We start from the raw sequence: 20,843 nt of genomic DNA, 5'->3' as shown, positions 1-20,843 counted from the left end.
GATCACCTCCCAATATATTCAAACACGTGGGGTTTATTTCTCTTGAATTTCTCTAATTCAGCTCTAATTCAGACCGATTGCGGTCTGGGCCTCTGCACTGTTGTCTTTTTATCGGGACAAATTGTGGAACAGCGACCTCTCATTTTGGGAGCAGAGAAAAATGGGTGCAAACTGCTGCCTTTCATAGGAAGCCTCTCCATTCAGCACATTGGAATCTTGATGAATCCCTGTCACGGTTTGCTCTTTTTCCTATTCGAGCTTTGATTTTTTTAAAACAAGAGATAAAATTGTAACTATTTGCAGACTTGAGGGTGAAGTGGGCTTATCCAACATGTCAATAGTTTGCTAGTTAACCCAGTGTTGGAACCTGGGTCATAAGATTTTTTTTGGAAAATATTGTATTATGGCAAACAAATCAATACAGAATTTATTTTGACAATAAAGGAAAACTTTAACTTGTTAATTATAATACAGCTGAGAATATCATTCATTTTTTTTTTTTTTTTAAATGATTTTTTATTATATTATGTTAGTCACCATACAGTACATCCCCAGTTTCCGATGTAAGGCTCGATGATTCATTAGTTGTGTATAACACCCAGTGCACCATGCAATACGTGCCCTCCTTACTACCCATCACCGGTCTATCCCATTCCCCCACCCCCCTCCCCTCTGAAGTCCTCAGTTTGTTTCTCATAGTCCATAGTCTCTCATGTTTCATTCCCCCTTCTGATTACCCCCCCTTTCTTTATCCCTTTCTTCCCCTACCGATCATCCTAGTTCTTATGTTCCATAGATGAGAGAAATCATATGATAGTTGTCTTTCTCTGCTTGACTTATTTCACTTAGCATTATCTCCTCCAGTGCTGTCCATGTTGTAGCAAATGTGGAGAACTCGTTCTTTCTGATAGCTGAGTAATATTCCATTGTATATATGGACCACAACTTCTTAATCCAGTCATCTGTTGAAGGGCATCTCGGCTCCTTCCACAATTTAGCTATTGTGGACATTGCTGCTATGAACATTGGGGTGCATATGGCCCTTCTCTTCACTACGTCTGTATCTTTGGGGTAAATACCCAGTAGTGCAATGGCTGGATCATAGGGTAGCTCAATTTTTAACTTTTTAAGGGACCTCCACACGGTTTTCCAGAGTGGCTGTACCAACTTGCATTCCCACCAACAATGTAGGAGGGATCCCCTTTCTCCACATCCTCTCCAACAATTGTTGTTTCTTGCCTTGTCTATTTTTGCCATTCTAACTGGCGTAAGGTGGTATCTCAGTGTGGTTTTGATTTGAATTTCCTTGATGGCTAATGATTTTGAACATTTTTTCATGTGTCTGTTAGCCATTTGTATGTCTTCATTGGAAAAGTGTCTGTTCATATCTTCTGCCCATTTTTTGATTTGTTTATTTGTTTCTCGTGTATTGAGTTTGAGAAGTTCTTTGTAGATCTTGGATACCAGTCCTTTATCTGTAGTGTCATTTGCAAATATATTCTCCCATTCCGTGGGCTGCCTCTTAGTTTTTCTGACTGTTTCCTTGGATGTGCAGAAACTTTTAATCTTGATGAAGTCCCATAAATTCATTTTATCTTTTGTTTCTCTTGCCTTTGGGGATGTGTCATGAAAAAGGTTGCTTTGGCCGATGTCGTAGAGGTTGTTGCCTATGTTCTCCTCTAGAATTTTGATGGATTCCTGTCTCACATCGAGGTCTTTCATCCATTTGGAGTTTATTTTTGTGTATGGTGTGAGATAGTGGTCAAGTTTCATTCTCTTGCATGTAGCTGTCCAATTTTCCCAGCACCATTTATTGAAGAGACTGTCTTTTTCCCACCGGATGTTTTTTCCTGCTTTATCAAATATTAGTTGCCCAAAGAGCCGAGGGTCCATTTCTGGGCTCTCTATTCTGTTCCATTGGTCTATGTGTCTGTTTTTGTGCCAGTACCATGCTGTCTTTGTGATCACAGCTTCGTAGTACAGCTCGAAATCTGGCATTGTGATGCCCCCAGCTTTGTTTTTCCTTTTCAACAGTTCCTTGGAGATTCGGGGCCTTTTCTGTTTCCATACAAATTTAAGGACTGTTTGTTCCAGTTCTTTGAAAAATGTCCTTGGTATTTTGATTGGGATAGCATTGAAAGTGTAGATTGCTCTGGGTAGCATGGACATTTTAACTATGTTAATTCTTCCGATCCATGAGCATGGAATATCTTTCCATCTTTTTATGTCTTCCTCAATGTCTTTTAAGAGTGATTTATAGTTTCTAGAATATAGGTCCTTTACGTCTCTGGTTAAGTTAATTCCAAGGTAACGTATGGTTTTTGGTGCTATTGTAAATGGGATGGATTCCCTAATTTCTCTTTCTTCGGTCTCGTTATTCGTGTATAGAAATGCAACTGATTTCTGAGCATTTATTTTGTATCCTGCCACGTTACTGAATTGCTCTATAACTTCTAATAGTTTGGGAGTGGCTTCTTTTGGGTTTTCCATATAGAGTATCATGTCATCTGCAAAGAGAGACATTTTGACTTCTTCTTTGCCAATTTGAATACCTTTGATCCCTTTTTGTCGTCTGATTGCTGTTGCAAGGACTTCTAGTACTATGTTGAATAATAGTGGCGAGAGTGGGCATCCTTGTCGAGTTCCTGATCTTAAGGGAAAGGCTTCCAGCTTTTCCCCATTGAGAATAATATTTGCAGTAGGCTTTTCATAGATGGCTTTTATGAGATTGAGAAATGTACCTTCTATTCCTACACTCTGAAGGGTTTTAATCAGGAAAGGATGCTGTATTTTGTCAAATGCTTTTTCGGCATCGATTGAGAGGATCATATGGTTCCTGAGTCTTTTCTTGTTGATATGATGTATCACGCTGATTGATTTGCGAATATTGAACCACGCTTGCATCCCAGGTATGAATCCCACTTGATCGTGATGGATAATCCTTTTAATGTACTGTTGGATTCTATTAGCAAGTATCTTGTTGAGGATTTTGGCGTCCATATTCATTAGGGAAATCGGTCTGTAATTCTCCTTTTTGATGGGATCTTTGCCTGGTTTGGGGATCAAGGTAATATTGGCCTCATAAAATGAGTTTGGTAGCTTTCCTTCTGTTTCTATTTTTTGAAATAGCTTTAGGAGAATAGGTATTATTTCTTCTTTGAATGTTTGGTAGAATTCCCCAGGAAAACCATCCGGGCCTGGAGTTTTGTTATTTGGAAGGTTGTTTATCACTGACTCAATTTCTTCATAATTAATTGGCCTGTTTAAGGAATCAATTTCTTCCGGTTTCAATCTTGGTAGTTTATAGGTTTCCAGGAAGGATTCCATCTCTTCCAGATTGCTTAGTTTATTGGCATATAGCTGTTGATAAAAATTTCTAATAATCCTTCCAATTTCAATGGTGCTCGTCGTGACCTCTCCTTTTTCGTTCATAATTTTAATAATCTGGGTCCTTTCTCTTTTCTTTTGGATAAGTCTTGCCAGGGGTCTGTCAATTTTATTGATTCTCTCAAAGAACCAGCTCCTAGTCCTGTTGATCTGCTCTACTGTACTTCTGGTTTCTGCTTGATTGATTTCAGCTCTAATTTTGGTCAACTGCTTCCTCGTGCGTGGATTAGGCCTGTCCCTCTGTTGCTGTTCCAGCTTCTTGAGGTGAGAATATAAAAACTGCATTTTAGATTTTTCTATTCTTTTGAGTGAGGCTTGGATGGCTATGTATTTCCCCCTTAGGACTGCCTTTGCAGTATCCCATAGGTTTTGGACTGTTGTATTTTCATTCTCATTGGTCTCCATAAATTGTTTAATTTGATTTTTGATTTCCTGGTTTATCGAGTCATTCCTGAGCAGTATGGTTCTTAGTCTCCAAGTGTTTGAGTTTCTTCCAAATTTTTCCTTGTGGTTGAGTTCCAATTTCAGAGCGTTGTGGTCTGAGAATATGCAGGGGATAATTTCAATCTTTTGGTATCGGTTGAGACCTGTTTTGTGTCCCAGAACATGGTCTATTCTTGAGAATGTTCCATGGGCATTAGAATAGAATGAGTATTCTTTGGTTCTGGGGTGTAGTGTTCTATATATATCTATGAGGTCCAACTCGTCGAGTATGGCATTCAAAGCCTTTGATTCTTTGCTTAGTTTTTGCCAGGGTGTTCTGTCTATTTCTGATAGTGGAGTGTTGAGGTCCCCTACTATTAGTGTATTTTTATTTATATGTCTCTTTATTCTGGTTAAGAGTTGGCTTGTGTATCTTGCTGCTCCCCTGTTGGGGGCATATATATTTATAATTGTCACATCCACTTGTTGAATACTTCCCTTAAGAATAATATAGTGCCCTTCTGCATCTCTAACTATAGTCTGTAGTTTAAAATCCAATTTATCTGATATGAGAATTGCTACCCCAGCTTTCTTTTGAGGTCCATTTGCGTGAAAGATGGTACTCCATCCCCTTACTCTCAGTCTGAATGCATCTTTGGGTTTGAAATGAGTCTCTTGTAGACAGCAAATGGATGGGTCATTTCTTTTTATCCAATCTGCAACCCTGTGGCGTTTTATGGGATCGTTCAAACCATTTACATTAAGACTGATTACTGAGAGATATGATTTTAATGTTGCCATGTTGCCAGTAAAGTCTTTGTTTGTATTGGCTGTGACTTTCTGTTCTGTATCACTCTTGGGGCCTTTTTACTTTTATAGAACCCCCCGTAATATCTCCTGTAGGGCTGGTTTCGTGGTTACGAAATTGGTTAGTGACTGGCGATTCTGAAATGTCTTTATTTCTCCATCAATTCTGAATGACAGCCTTGCTGGATAAAGGATCCTTGGCTGCATGTTTTTCTCTGAAAGAGCTTTAAATATGCTCCCCCAACCCTTTCTCTCATTCCAGGTCTGTGTAGACAGGTCTGACGTAATTCTGATGCTTTTGCCTTGGTACGTGAGAAATTTCTTTGCCCTGGACGCTTTCAATACTGTATCCTTGCATCTAATATTTGCGAATTTCACTATGACATGACGTGGCGTAGGTTTGTCATGGTTGAGCTTGGGAGGGGTCCTCTCTGCCTCTTGGACACGAATGTTTGTTTCCCTTGCTAGATTAGGGAAGTTTTCAGCTACAATTTGTTCAAATATCTCTTCTAGACCTCTGTTTTTCTCCACCCCCTCGGGGATGCCGATGATTCTAACATTGGATCGTTTCATTGAGTCAGTAATCTCCCGTAACCTACATTCGTGGGCGTGGATTTTTTTAAGACCATCTTCTATTTTCATTTTTTCCTCTATTAACCCATCCTCCAATTCACTAACCCGTTCCTCTGCTTCTGCGACCCTGGCCGTCAGAGCCTCTAGTTTTGCCTGCATTTGGCTCATAGAATTTTTAATTTCTGTTAGATTCGCTCTCATTTCTGTCCTTAGGGATTCTATATTCTCAGTAACCTTTTCGTTAATAGTTTTTTCAATTCTACTCATCATTTTGACCATCGTTACTCTGAATTCCATTTCTGATAATTTGGTTACATCCATATCCATTATTTCTGTGGCAGAGGCCACAGAATCACTGTCTTTTCTTTGCTGGGGGGGGCTTCTCCTTCTTGTCATTCTGATGAAGAGAGGTTGCGGGGTTTCCAGAGCCCAACTTATTGACTGGGTCCCAGGCCGTGCCCCTTGTTTTATAGGGATCTTAGGGATGTGGGCTTCTTCTTTAAAGATTTTATTTATTTATTTATGTGGCAGCCAACCAGCGAGAGAGGGAACAGAAGCAGGGGAGTGGGAGAGGAAGAAGCAGGCTCCCAGCGGAGGAGCCCGATGAGGGACTCCTTTCCGGAACGCCGGGATCACGCCCTAAGCCGAAGGCAGGCGCTCAATGACTGCGCCACCCAGGCGTCCGGGTTGTGGGCTTCTTGATTTTTCAGCCTGCCTTCTGTGTTCTGGGGGAGGGGCCTGCCGCGCCGATACTCAGGCAGCCATGTTTGGGTAGAGTCTTGGCGTCCCCTGCGAGGGGGGATGGGGATGGGCGCTCCCTGAGCCGGTATTTCCAGGCTTTTGTTCTCTGGCGGCTTTCCCTGGCGGTTTGCTGTGCCTCTTCTGAGAGTCAGAGCAGCAGCGGCCGAATTTCAGCCTCTGTCACAGAACAGAGGGATTGCGGCCCGTTCTCTACTAATGTTCTGGCCACTTTAACTCCGTTACTGTTGGTGCTGCTCAACCCTGCAGCGTCCCGGGATGTGCGCCCCACACCCGGCGTCCCAGCCCTCACTTCCAGGGCCGGCGCGTCTCTGTCCTTTGTGTTTCTAATGCCGCCAGCCGCCAGCTGCCCCGCGCGCGCTCCCGGATCTCCCGGTCTCAGTCTGGATCCAGTGAGCGCACCGGGATTCCGGTGTTCCGCGAGATGCCTGGTGGCGCGCGCACCCGGCTCACGGTCTCAGTCTGCTGTTTTGCGGGTGCCGACCACGAGCCCGCCCGCTCTCCCGTGCAAGTGGCTACCGCTTCCCGGCGCCCAAACGCGGTGGCTCCCTCCCCCTTCCGTTTATCTTCCGATATCTGTGCACAGTTTCATGGCTCCCCGCTTCGTACCTCAATACTCAGCGCTGGAGATGTTCATTTGTAGAGATCCAGATGCGTCTTCCTGCATCTCAGGCTGGTTCCGTGGTTGTTTAGGCTGGTCTGGTACCTATCCAGCTCGACTCGGGGGACCGGCTGAAAACGGTGTCTCCTACTCCTCCGCCATCTTAACTCCCTATCATTCATTTTTTTAATGTGTCCGTAAACCCACTAGCCTCCAGCAATTATTTTCACATTCGTGTGTTTCCTGTACAAGATAGATAATAGAGAGTTATTATAATGGGTATACTATTTTATAGTCTGCTTTTCTGTTTCCAAATCTTCATATTATCATTTTAATATATTACAGCATACTCTGTAGAAGAACTCTGATTTGCTAAACAATTCTTACGTTGAGCATTTGGGTAATTTCTGCTATGTTGGATATCATGGTCAGTGATGGAAAGAAAAACTGTATTATAGGGTTTTTGTTTTGTTCCTGCTTTTGATTTGCTGAAAGGATTTCCTTAATATAAATGTACAGACATGGAGGTACAATAAAAGAGTCTGAACTTTGCTTCATAGAGCCAAATTGTTTTCAGAATGTTGCACAGTGAATGTCAGTAATGCGATGTGCAAACATTTCACAACCTATTTCAAAATTTCTAGCTACATGCCTTTTAAAACACAAACTGAAGGTTGCTGGAGGGGAGGTGGGTGGGGCGATGGGGTAACTGGATGACGGGCATTAAGGAGGGCACCTGATGTGATGAGCACTGGATGTTATACGCAACTGATGAATTTTTTTTTTTAAAGATTTTATTTATTTATTTGACAGAGATAGAGACAGCCAGCGAGAGAGGGAACACAAGCAGGGGGAGTGGGAGAGGAAGAAGCAGGCTCCCAGCGGAGGAGCCTGATGTGGGGCTCGATCCGGTAATGCCAGGATCACGCCCTGAGCCGAAGGCAGACGCTTTAACCGCTGTGCCACCCAGGCGCTCCATCAACTGATGAATTTTTGAACTCTACGTCTGAAACCAATGATGTGCTATATGTTGGCTAATTGAATTTAAATTAAAAAATAAGAAAAACTTGGTCATGTTTATGAATCTAGAAATCAACTGTTAAAGAGCAGAATAATACAGCAATAATAATCAAGAGAAGCGCTTCCCATTTACCGGAATAGTTTTAAAAACTTAAGAAGCACGAGGAATTGATCCATGTAGTGCATTAATTCTGAGTTCAAGATTTTTTCTCTTTGCAAATCTTTGAATAAATAGTAACCTTCCCAACACAGGAACAACATGAAAAAGAAGGCAGAATAATTCACAAAATGGGTATTATGCTCAACCTTAGAAAATGTATCTTCTCTGTAGAAGTGAAAGTATTAATTTGAGGGAGAATTTAAAACAGTTATTTAGAACAGAACCTGCAGGGTTTTGTTTTGTTTTTAAGATATTATTTATTTATTATTTGAGAGAGAGAGCACACGAGCAGGGTGAGGGGCAAGGGGGGAAACAGGCTCTCCACTGAGCAGGGAACCTGATGCTGGCTCTTTCCCAGGACTGAGCCGCCCAGGCACCCCGAATATGTAGGATTTTAAAGCCAGTTTTCTGGGAGCACCTGGGTGGCTCAGTCAGTTGAGCGTCTACCTTTGGCTCAGGTCATGATCCCGGAGTCCCAAGATCCAGCCCCACATCAGGGTCTCTGCTCAGTGGGGAGTCTGCTTCTCCCTCTTCTTCTGCCCTTCCCCCTGCTCCTTATCTCTCTCTCTCAAATAAATAAAATCTTTTTTTAAAAAAGCCAGTTTTGTGCCATTTCTTTATGTGCTTTATGTGCTTTGAATGTCCCAAAATATCACGCTTGTCGCTGTATTCAACATTCTGAGTTTCTTCACGGTCCTTAACACCAGTGAGCATTTAGCCCCTGTCCCTTAAAAGGAATGGATGGGCTTTTAGGGACTTGTTATTAAGTTAAATGGGAGCTTGGGTTGCTTAATCAAAGTATTTTTGCTTCTATTACCAGCTAAGATATTGGAAGGAGACGTGAAAAGACTGGGAAAGACAGTAAGAATTTGGTTTTGTAGAATAAGTGGAACCCCCTCTCCCCATATCCTCTCCAATCCCAAGTGAACTGAACGCAGACAATCAAAGTTTTTTTTGTCTTTCTCTTGTGGCTTTCAAGTGCCATCTTGCAGGAAAGGCGACCTTCAGTAAGAACACTAATGGCGCCTGGTGAACTCACTAAGTTTTGCTCATTTTGACAGGGTGCGCGTGGAGAATCCGGTGAACAGGGTTACCAAGGAGAGCTTGGATACCCAGGCTCACAGGTTGTATCAGTCAATTTGTTTTTTTAGTGCTAAAGGATATTTGTTTGAAATTATCACTTAGATTCTTGGATAGGGATTTAATGTATATCAGAATGGCCTTGGATATCTCTTTTCTAGGGCCTTCCAAAGCAAATTGTATAGTCTCTCTCCTGGGCAGTTTAAACTCCAATAGCTAATATTTACTGAGTTCTTGTTATGTCTTAAATATGGCCCGAAGCACTTGTATTAACCCATTTAATCCTTCAACGGAGGGTTGTTATCCCTATTTTACAGAGAGAAATGGAAGGGGGGGGGGATGGAGAAGTTAGGTAAATTGGCCAAACTCACACAATTAGTGAATGATAAAGATGGGATTCAAACTCAGGCAGGCTAGTTAAAAAATCTATGTTCTTAATTACTGCCTCTGAAAGCTGTGTATTCAAAGTACTCAAATTTGGCATGAGAAATCAGCAAAGTGTTTATTGAGAATCTGATATACATAGGGCACTTTGCTAATAGGCGTGGGATGTTCAGAACATTAAGGCAAGGAAGGGTCTTGCCCTCAAGTGGGGTGTTGTAAACTATTCAGTGATAACTGGAAATTTGAACTTCCAACCAGTTCTTTTGGAATCTTCTAAGCGTAACCCAAATCTATCACTCTGTAAATCCTTCTGGAACATGTCCTACATCTTTCTTTTAAAGGTCAGATTGTTTCCAAGTATCAAGTGGAAGAACTTTAAAACAACAACTCTTACTAACACATTGAATCATTCTCCATAACTTCAAAAATTCTATGCGCGTCAAGCGATAATTTTGAAAGGTTTCTGTTGTTTTTTGACTTGACAAAGGTACGAAAGAACGAAATGGGTGATCAAAGTGTAATTAGAGATTGTATTTTTTTTATGATAGAAAATAGTGTCTGAACATGGGGGGAAACAACCGAGAGATGAATTTTTGCCTTTTTTTTGATCACTGGCTTAATTCAAATTTGGACCCCCTGCCACTGTGGCGTTGTGGCTTTCTCTTTTATATTCATTTTATCATACCGCTGAGTGCAAGAGGAACGAGTTGTGTTGTGAACCATGAGCAAGATAATCGACAGAACCTCTCCTTAATTTCACCTCCCACTGGGATGTGGGCATGACGCTCTATTTAAATAGGTGATTACAATACCTCATGCAGGAGTATAGAAGCCACGATCCGTGCTTCTAATAGGAAAGCATTTCTCAGAAAAGCTGGAGGAAAATTAGTGTTGGAATCAGTAAAGTGAAATAGATTGGGGAGAAAATGAGTACCTCCCCAGCAATGTGCCCAGTGCGATTAGGCTCTTGTGCTATAGAGAACAGGCAAGTGTACTATTGGTTCTTGATAAAATCAAAATGCACTCTCTGGTCCTCAGCCCTTGTATGTCTAAAGAAAAGGTTGAATTTTCAAAGGAGATCAGTATCCTAGCAGCTCCTCTCATTCGCCTTTTAGGATTTGAAGTTAGTTGGGCGTATTAAAATATAAAAGCAGTGTTCTGAAGTTTTCGGGCTCATCAGGTCCTACCGCAGAGGTGGTTACAGACACAGGTGCTGAAGGCTCACGTCCGGTGCTTCGGTGGTGCGAGCCTGGGGTGCTCGCGTGCAGATGCTGCTCAGCAGAGTATGGGAAACACGATAGCGATGGGTCAGGGCACCCCGATTTGTGCTCCCATCAGGGACCAAGGTGACTTTGTGGTCACATGGGGAATGAATAGCTCCATAAACACTGGTTGAACTTTAATTTCATCTTTGGACCAGGGACTGAGAGGAAGGCAAGGACCACCAGGAAATTCTGGACAAAGAGGCTTACCGGGTGTTGAGGTAGGTTTGAAAAACTAAAAGCTACAGCAGAGCTGCTCATTAACAACGGCCAGTTCAGACAGCTGAGTGTTCCGGACTGATAACATAGAGCTACGCTGTTTGCTCTGGGATTGGTGGGTATCAGGGGTTTCTAGAAATAGCTAATTTGATCCCTGGGTGTACCCCCTTCTACTCTAGGTGCATTGTGGGAATACAGTGATCGGTAAGATTGGGTCGGAGCTCCAGGGTTGTTTAACACAAGCTCATAGTGACTTACCTATAGTGCAAGAAAAAATACAACTGTGAAAGGGGTATAAATGACTTATTGCTCATAAACATGAAAAGGAAGCATCGCCGTCCCAATTTTATAGATGAGGAGACCGAGGCTCAAAGGGATTAAAAATGATTTGTCATCTGGGTAGGAAGTGGCCAAACTGGCTCCCAGCTTAGTTCCTTCTGGGGCCCCTTCTCCTCCTGACCCAGGATCCCAGTGCTTCCTAGAAGGGTCAGACCTCATTGAGAGAGCTGATCAGGAGAGGCTTCCTAATGACGGGAGCATCTGACATAGCTTAACCCCGAGCAGCGTGATCTAAGGTAGGGATAAGCACCTTGATCTGGAGATTCAAAACAGCAGCTCCAGGGCGGCCTGTGTCCTAGTTCTGTTCTTACTCTCGCGATCAGGAAGAGTCTAGCCCTGTAAACCGCTTGTATGGTTTTCATTTTCATTTGATAATATTTTCTGTTTGGAGCGGGTGAAAGTCCAGGTGTTTGTCTTCCCGATCTCCTAATCAAATGGTGTTTTTCCCTCTAGTAGCCAGATCATTGCTCCAGTGCTCAGCACTTGGTAGATGTGGCCTCTTGCACAGAACGCCTCCCTCCTCCTGCCCCACCCCACCCCCCAGCCCAGAGGTTAAATGTGCATAGGAAGCATTCTGTCTGTTGAAGGATACAATTAATTGTATAAAACATCGAAGGTGATTTGTGAATATATTACCAGTTCCAGACCATTTCAATAATAGCAAGAGAGTCAGATAGATAACTTTGTGGCCCTCGAGGTGATTTTAGTCCTGATCTTATTACAGGGGATTGCTGGGCTTCCCGGACCAATTGGTTCCAAAGGAAAAGCTGGACCAACAGGAATGAAGGTAAATGTCAGAGAACACATCTTTTTTGATTGCAACTTGGGTTTTCTTATGCAAAAGAAAGCTTACGTGATCATTTCAAGCAGGAGTTTCTGATATAGTTGGTGGTGGTATTGCCTGGCCATTACTTCATAGATGGACAGATGGATACAGAAAGGGAAGACATATAGACCGACATATAGAAGGATGGATGGATAGATGGCCACCTATATCAGTAGGCAAAGACATATCAACAGAAAGATAAATATATGGATTCACTGCAAATATAGATTCTCACATTCACACCTATAAAAGCCAGAATAATATAAAATTCTGTTCCTGGTGCTTCATACCTGGTTTTGCTAATTTTTAGTGCCAAAATCTCTACTATTTACTAGTTATTATCTGTATGTAACAAAATCTAGAGGAAGATACTTACTTTGGACTATATGGTGATGCCACTAAGACCTGAAAAGGATGACTGTAGAATCTCTAAGAAAAATGACATATGATTGCATGAACTCACAGGAGAAAATTAACTTCGTGTTTACCTTTTATTGCAAAAGGGGGATGTTGGTGATGTAGGAGCCACAGGCCCGCGGGGTCCACAAGGACTAAGAGGGCAACCTGTAAGTCCACTTTCTCTGTTTTGGACTCTTGATTCAATTTCTTGTTTGTTATTTGCTCTTGCTTCACACCAAATTCTAATATCCTTGATGAATATTTGGGACACAAATATGATTTGATCCCCAGAGCTGTTGTGAATTTAAAGAGTCAAAGATTCTCAAATTCTTCCTATAAATCAAGAACCTGCAGACATCTCGGGATGTGCTTTGCCTTCTCCCACGCTGTTGCAGAGGGACGTGCCAGTGAGCCTTTTCTGTGTGACAAAGCTGTTTTATAAGCATGTGAGACTTTTTGGAATACAGATGTGTTCTATGAAACATTTTTTCCAGGGAAACAAATAAGACAGGCGATCAGAATCACAAACTTTTAAGTGCATGGGCTCAATTACCCACAGCATAGAAATAACCTTTGGAGGCCAAGCATTGTCAGAGGTTTACTTCAATAGATAACTCTACCAGAGACAGGGCTACACAGTTATACCTTCCTTAGTCATCCCTCTAAACATGAGAGCAAGTTAGTTATTTTGTGACTATTTTCAATTCACCTTTTTATTGGAATGAGCTTTATGATATGGAAAAGCGTTGTCTGTCCTGCACCTATTTATTTCTGAGAATTCTTTCATCAACAGTGGGCAAGACCTGCTGTTGTTTTGCACTCAGCACTGAAATCACATTTGTTAGCCAGGGGAGGAGAGAAAAGCAGGCTGAAAAGCTTAAACGTAAACGTGGAAGGGAAAGAACAGAACAGGATTGTTGTCCAGTAGCGTTCTGCCTCCACACTCGAGCCAGCTGATGAAGTTAACACTGTTCAACTTTGGGAAAATGCCCTGATTTAAAATGATGCAAAGATTGTTCCTACTGATCTCTCCCTGGGGCAGACCAAGCTGGGGAGCAATGCCTTTCTGGAAGGTGTCATTTCAGGAACGTCAGAGGCAGATTTCTCCAAAATAGACAGTTTGGGTCTCTGGGGTTGTAGATGCCTGAGGCTCTGTGTGTCCGTCAGTGGAGAGAAGATGGAATAACAGCAAATGAACCTCATGTGCACCCTTTTTGTCTTCTAATAATTCATCTTTGGCAATCTTCTTTATCTTATTCTTTTTTATTTTCTAACATTTCAAACTTTCCTCCTTAGGCCATAAAAATGATCTTTGTGGCTTAAAATTTAAAATTGTCCTTTTTAGTTGACTATTTGGTTTAGGTGCAGTTTTTGTCCATTCAGCAAAAAACACCTAAAAGGTTCCGAATTCAGTCCTTAATATAGGAAGCACACTGTGTATATGTACAGATGCTAGGATCCCAGTAGCATCATCAACATATTCATAACGGTTAGCATCACCATCACCTCCACCTCGACCATCACTGCCTCCACCATCACCTCCACCACTGCTACCAACCACCACCCCTGCCATCACTGCCTCTACTATCACCTCCACCTCCACCACTGCCACCACCATCACCTCCATCACCATCACCTCCACCACTGCTACCACCACCCCTGCCATCACTGCCTCCACTACTACCTCCACCACCACCACCGCCACCACCATCACCTCAACCACCATCATTTCCACCACCACCATCTCCACCACTGCTACTACCACCCCTGCCATCACCGCCTCCACTACCACCTCCACCACCATCATCTCCACCACCATCACCTCTACTGCTGCTACCACCACCTCCACCACCACCGCTATTACCACCACCATCGCCGCCGCCACCATCACCTCCACCTCCACCACGATTACTGCACCTTTGCCAATATTATCACTATTACACCATCAGCAGCAGAATAATGACCACTTTCTCAATTACTTTCTCTGAGCTGGCATCATGCAAAGTGCTTTCCATGCATAATCTCACTCAATCTTCCCAGCCACCATGCTATGTACACGACGTTTTACCCCATTTAATGGATGAGGAAGCTGAAACTTAAGTTGAATAATTTGCCTAAGGCCCCTCATATAACCAATTGGGAAATGGAATGAAAATTCAGGTCTGTCTGGGTTTACATCCTATGTACTGATTTACTTAACTACATTGCCTCTATTCCGATCTTTCCCCCTAAAGTCTGTCTTTATCTCTAGAGATTTATGAAGTTCTAGAGCTTCTGCCATTGTTACTTTATCCTGCAGGAAAAACCCAAGGGGGATTTTGTATGATGATTTGTCTTCCTACAACTGTGGTATCATCTTGCCAAAGTACAGAAACTTGCTGAAGAACAAGTTAAAAACAAACAAACAAAAAGTAGTTATACCATGGTTTTTTAAAAAATTTTAAACACTTATCCTCTTCTTACCTATAAAGGTAGCTTAGTGTTTATCCTATAAGATAGAATAAGGCTTAACCAAGCCCCTCTGCTTTCACCACTTCCTTGCACTGCTGATGAATCCAAGGATTCAGATAATATAATCAACCAAGTACTGATATGGATAATTCTATCATTCATCTTGTGTCATTTTCTTAGGGTCTTTTAGGTACAGATGGATATGGACTTCCAGGAAGAAAAGGAAAAAAGGTGAGGCTTGCCCTTCAGAGTATTTTAAAGTAAGGACTATAGTTTTAATTTTATTTTACTAGAATAAGACTTATTATCCAAGTGGTATGCCAGAAATGGTTTCTGAATGCTGTTTATGACATGTTGTAGCTGCCAGAATCCCCTCCTTAAAAAACAAGAGCTGCCTTATTTAAAAATCAAACTCCTTTCCTCATCTTCCACCTGTGCCAGATAGTCCCATCCCAGCCAGGAACTTCCCAACCCCTTGCCTTTGCAAATAATCTTGCCTCTATTTGGGATGTCCTTACCCATCTCCCTCCTTTGGACAGTTTTTACTCATTTCCTCCGACCAACTCAAATATCAGCTTCTCCTTGTGGAAGCCTTCCTGGACTTCCACGAACAGATTTGGTTGTCCTGTACTCTGTGCTTCTAGCGTGTGTTGGTCATATTTCTATAGTAGCCCCTTGCCGTTGAGGTTCTATTAGAATTTATCCCTACATGTTTGTCTCCCTTCTAGCTTGTGAATTTGAGAGTAGATTGCACCTTATTTGTATTGCTGGAATGAGTCTGGCACAGGGTATTCAACAGGTGTGTTTGAATATTTCTACTCCCATAAGATGGTATTTTAGCATGTTGTAGTTAATAGGTTACTGACAGAAGTTTTGAAGAATGGAAGTCACTTGAAGCTTTTGAACACATCAAATGTCAATAGCTACAGTTATTCTGAGTGCTTCAGTCTGCAAGTTACCATTTATTGCTTCACAACATAAGAAATCACCAGGATGTTTAGTGATGCCCAGCTACTTAACTCTGGGCTGGTTTCTCTGTGATTCTCTTATTTCCCTTGGTGGCACTGCTGCCATTTTACCACCCAGGAAAACGCTCGGAGTATAATTAATGGGCATAAATTCCAAAGCATAGTAAGCTCTTGGTAGATATCTGTGCACTGACGAACAAGGGAACCTCAGTGATCATCTAGTTCAGCCTTTCTGATTTACAGATGAGAGCACTGGGATGCAGAGAAGTGATGTAATGTGCCGATGGTCACACAGCTGGTCACACGTGATGGTCGCACATGGTTAGAGACAGATCTGAGTGCAGAAGCTAGCCCATGAGAACCCATCCTGGCAAATTAAGTCTTTCTTCTCTGGTGGGGAGTTTGCATAGGAGGGGAATTCTGGGTAGAATTCAGATGTCCATGTTTTAAGCCACATACCAGCCCTGCACTAAATCCAAGGGCAGCCTATGCTTACTGTGGTGTGACTGACACTGTGGAACACACGGATTCAGTCCATGTTTCATGGGTTTTTCCTGGCAAGGCCTCACCTTAAACAGCCCTTATTGCTGCTTGGCTGGCTGGCTACCTTCCCCTCGCCTGTTCACTCTCTTGTCTGAGTCAGCTGTTTCATACCTTCTCCCCTTCCCTCAAACTTCCAAGACCTGCTTTCCCTTCCACATTTCAGCAGACAATTGTGCCTCTTGTTTCATTAATTAAATAGAAGAAATGAGCAGAGAACCTCTACGTACTTCCACCACTACATAGGCCAACCAACTTGCCTCTGTACCCTGCCTTCCTCCTACTGCTGTGGATGAGTCCATGCCTTCATCTAAGACTGATAGTGTCTCTCATGGGCTGGATTCCATTCCCCTTTTGCTTCCTTAAAGTCCTGGCTCCTTTCTCTTCTTCATTGTCAAATTTTCAGATCATTCTTGTCAGTATACAAAGAGGGGGGAATATAGCCCATCTGAAAACCAAACAACAAAAAACCCTCACTTAACTACATAGTCCCATTATTCCCTTTCCCTCTGGCAAAATTCTTTGATGGATTAGATCTGTATCTGTGGTGATTTTACCCTCCAGACGTTTACCCTCCAACTGAGGGAGGGGGTGCAAATGGCACCTAGTGAATAGAGACCAGAGATTCTTTTTTTCATCCTTTAATACACAGGACAGCCTCTTACAACAAAGAAGAATCGTCAGGTCCAAAATAATAGTAGTGCCGAGGTTGAGAAACTCCACTTTCTTTCCTCTGGTTCTCTCTAACTGATGACAATTGTATCTTTGCCCCTTGGCCCTGCCCACTCAATGATATCTGCTTTAGTCAAGGTAAAACCCATGGTGCTAAATCCAGCGGTCAGTTCTCTGCCGGTATCATACAGTCCAAGTCTCAGCAGCATTTGACAAAGGTGATCATGGGCCTGTTCTTGAAACCTTTCCTCTCTCATCTTCCAGAACACCCCCACTTCCCTGGTTTTTGCTGGTTCTTCGTTCTCAGTTTCTTTTCAATGTTCTTGACCTCTATATATTAGAAGACTCAGACTTCTATCCTTATACTTCTCTTATTCCCCTCTTTACTTACTTCTCAGGTGACCTTATCCAGTTCCATGACATCAAGTATCATCTATCCTGTGATCTCTGGTGTACTTCTCCAGCTTGGACCAATCTCTTAAACTCTAAACATGTTTCCACCTTAAAATTGGCATGTCACAAAACAACCTTCTTCTCCTCTTCCTCCTCCCCCTCCTCCTCCTTCTTTTCCTCCTCTACCTCCTTCTCTTTCTCCTTCTTCTCCTTCTCCTCTTTCCCTCCTCCTCCTCCTTCCTTTATTCTTCTTCTTTTGTTTGTTAACCTTTGATTATGGAAAAATTCAACATATTCACAAGTGGAGAGACTAATATAATGACACCTCTCCCCATGTACCCATCACCTAGTTCAAACAATGAAAAACCCTTGGCCAATTTTATTTTATTTTATATGTACTCCACCACACATGTATCCTTCTCCCAATTATTTTGAAGCAAATCCCAGATATCATATATTCCATGAATAGGTATTTCAAGTTGCATCTCTAAAAGATTCTTTATAAGTATAACCACAATACCATTATCAACCTAAGAATTAACAATAATCCTTTAATATCATCAAATATCTGGTCAGTCAAAACTGATTCCCCTGACAACCCGCCCCTCTTCTAGCCTTCCCCCATCTCAGGGAGTGGAGCCTCCCATCTGCCAGTTGCTCAAGGCAGACACTTACTCCATCTTTATTAAATGTCTGTCTCTCACCTCCTATATTTACCCCATCAACAAATACTGTGAGTCTACATTCCAAATACATCCGGCGTTTCATCACTTCTCACCCCCCACTACTGCCACCCTCTGGGCCAAGCCACCTAACTGGCATCCTTGCTTCCACTTTAGACTCATCTAGTTAGTCCTCTGAGCAGCAGCCAGAGCCCTATTTTATTTTATTTTATTTTATTTTTATATTTTTAATTTTTTTAAAAGATTTTATTTTCAAGTAATCTCTACACCCAACTTGGGGCTCGAACTTGCAACCCTGAGAACAAGAGTCATGTGCTCTACTGACCGAGCCAGTCAGGCACCCCCAGACCCATTTTTAAATGAATAATCAGATCATGTCATTCCTTTAGTCAAGGCCCAGCTTCAGCTCCCGATGTCATTCAGAATTAACCCCACTGTTAACATGGCCTACAAGACTCTGTACAATCTGGCCCCTCTCTGAACTCCCTGACATCATCTCCTCCTCCTCTCCTCCTGCCATTCTGCTCCAGGGTTCCTCAAACACAGCACACATTCATATTCTTGCCTCAGGGTTCTTCACACACTCATCCTTCTGCTTGAAATGATCTCTCCCAGATACCTGTTTGGCTGCCTTCCTCAAGTTATGCTGGTCTTTGCCCAAATGCTGCCATTACCAAAAGGCTTTGTCTGACCACCTTATATAAAATAGTTACCATCGTCCCAAACCTATCCATGTCATTCTTTATCCCTTAATCCCCTTTCCAGAGTAGCATTTCTCTCTCTCTCTGACATACATTTCTTCTTTGCTAGCAGGTAAGTTCCATGATAGCAGGGTCTTTGTTCTGTTTACTGCTCAATTCCCAGTGCCTAGAAAAGGGCCTGGCATGTAGTAGGTGCTAACTAAATATTTGTTGAATGAACAGTTGCTTTGTAGTGTGCCTTTGATCTGACAATGAGCACCTGCTTCCCAGCAGTCAATTTGGTACCCCTTCCTTTGGTTTCCATTGGATCAGACCTCTGGTTATTCAGACCTCTAGATAAAAATGCTTATGAAGAAAGTTCCATTACACAATATGTACATAGTCCCATTGTTCCCTTTCTCTCTGGCAAAGAAGGAAGAATTGGTAAAAATCATTTGCAAGTTGTTGCACATGACTTATAGAAATAAAATATGGCCACTTGGGAGTAGCTCGAGATAACAACTGTTGCTATAGTTGTTTTTCCTGGCACCTGTTTTGAGTCTGTTTTCTCAAAACGATAGTTCCTTCTTTTTCCCTGAGGAATGTCAAAGAAAGTCTAAATCACATGATATTAAACAAAACCTTATCTCATTTCTGACTCTAGGGTGAACTTGGATTTCCTGGCTCCCCTGGTGCACAAGTAAGAAGCTATCTTTCTGGGTCTGGCAACTGGTGTGCAGCACGTGTCATTTGTTTGTAGTTATTTTTCTTAAAACTCAAGGATTTCCTTTTGATTCTATTAAGGGAGAAGATGGTGACCGGGGCCACCGAGGAGAGAAGGGGGCAAAGGGAATCAGAGGGCGGAGGGTAAGAACCAAAGCGATTTCTCAAGCTCTCTAGAGGCGCACACATGACAACACTCACAGGAGCGTTTCTGTTGGGTTAAGGGACTTCTCAGCAGGAAGCCCTTGTCCTTCTGTCAGTAAACATTCCACACTTTTCTCAGGCCACCCCGCCCCCCACTTAACTCCACTCCCATTGCTCTTGTGCGTGCAAATGCAGCTCGTCAAAGCCTAATAACAGAAACTCCAAGCTGGAGTTTCAGTTACACAGCACCAACATCTATCGTAAGTCTGGATATCATTTGGAAGGATATTGTTTTAGCTGCAGAGCAAACATTGCTACTTCTGTAAGATTCTTCCAAGCCTTAACTTTCTCTTAGCTAATTTAGGACTGGACTCTCAGATTGTGTCTGCCATCCTGGTGGACTTTGAGCGGTGCTTTCACTGTGTTTTGTGGAGTCCACCATTAGAAATCCATTCCCTCAGGTTCCAAGATTCAGTCTCGAAAAGCTGCAATCGCTGGCAGCTCTTTTCGGAAAGAGCCCGTGGATATCTAAAATCTTGATAGTTTTTAGCTGATAGACGTTAGAGAGCAAGGCCTTGTGGGAAAAAGACATGGACTAGTGTCCGGTGCAGAAAAGAGGTAAGAGAATATTTATTATCTAGGCACTCAATAATTGGTATTTTCGTACATTGGCAAGGACATAAAGAAAAAAATTGATCTATGCCTAACTTGGTTTGCTGCTGGCTAATATTGCCCTGCTCAGCTAAACGTATGTCTCTGGTTTCAAATAAAAAAAGACAAAGCATCAGTTACATGCAGATAATGCTGTGTCAGTTCGAATACCTGTAAGACGAGCAGTGAGCCGTGGTCAGCATAGACCTGTTTTCAGCCTCTAAAGACCAGAAGGTGGTGAGAGAAATTTTCCTTTCTCAGGCCCCAATGTATATTTCCTATATTCTTTTCATTATCTGACCTGGAGTCTAAACCGAGTATTGAGTAATCCTTTAAGGCCGGGTTTGGAAATGTGTGTCTGTGGCTGGGATTAGGTCTGTAGGCAGCAATGTAGATGGCTCCCAAAGGAGACTGCCTCCCTTTCCACGCTTGGTGTCTTGCTCCATTGATACGTTCATAAACTAACTGGGCCATAGCAGACTCATTGGATCTTAGAAATAATGACGACTTGGTATTTCAAAGCGGGTCTGGTGGTTTTAATCGAGTTGTATTCAAGAGGAGAAGCTTATTCCTTTGCTTTGGCTATTTTTAGGGTAATGCTGGCTTTCCTGGACTTACTGGAACTCCAGGTGACCAAGGCCCTCCAGGACCAGTGGTAACATGGACTCTTCTTTCTTTTATTTTCAAACTTCGTGTACA

The 20,843-nt window shown here is 42.5% G+C and overlaps 1 protein-coding gene across 1 annotated transcript in view; it reads left to right on the top strand.

Moving 5' to 3' along the window:
• The window catches only part of LOC113253922 (collagen alpha-4(VI) chain-like), a 113,573-nt gene that overhangs the window by 69,563 nt on the left and 23,167 nt on the right, over positions 1–20,843 (top strand). Inside the window, exons 22-29 of the mRNA XM_057316023.1 lie at positions 8,792–8,854; positions 10,615–10,677; positions 11,739–11,801; positions 12,344–12,406; positions 14,871–14,921; positions 19,291–19,326; positions 19,431–19,493; positions 20,737–20,799. Coding sequence (XP_057172006.1) covers positions 8,792–8,854; positions 10,615–10,677; positions 11,739–11,801; positions 12,344–12,406; positions 14,871–14,921; positions 19,291–19,326; positions 19,431–19,493; positions 20,737–20,799 — 465 coding nt within the window. The remainder of the gene's footprint in view (positions 1–8,791; positions 8,855–10,614; positions 10,678–11,738; positions 11,802–12,343; positions 12,407–14,870; positions 14,922–19,290; positions 19,327–19,430; positions 19,494–20,736; positions 20,800–20,843) is intronic.

This window comes from Ursus arctos, unplaced genomic scaffold (assembly GCF_023065955.2).
Source record: "Ursus arctos isolate Adak ecotype North America unplaced genomic scaffold, UrsArc2.0 scaffold_20, whole genome shotgun sequence".
NCBI classification, from domain to species: Eukaryota; Metazoa; Chordata; class Mammalia; order Carnivora; family Ursidae; genus Ursus; species Ursus arctos.
This window is presented reverse-complemented; position numbering and strand designations above follow the sequence as displayed.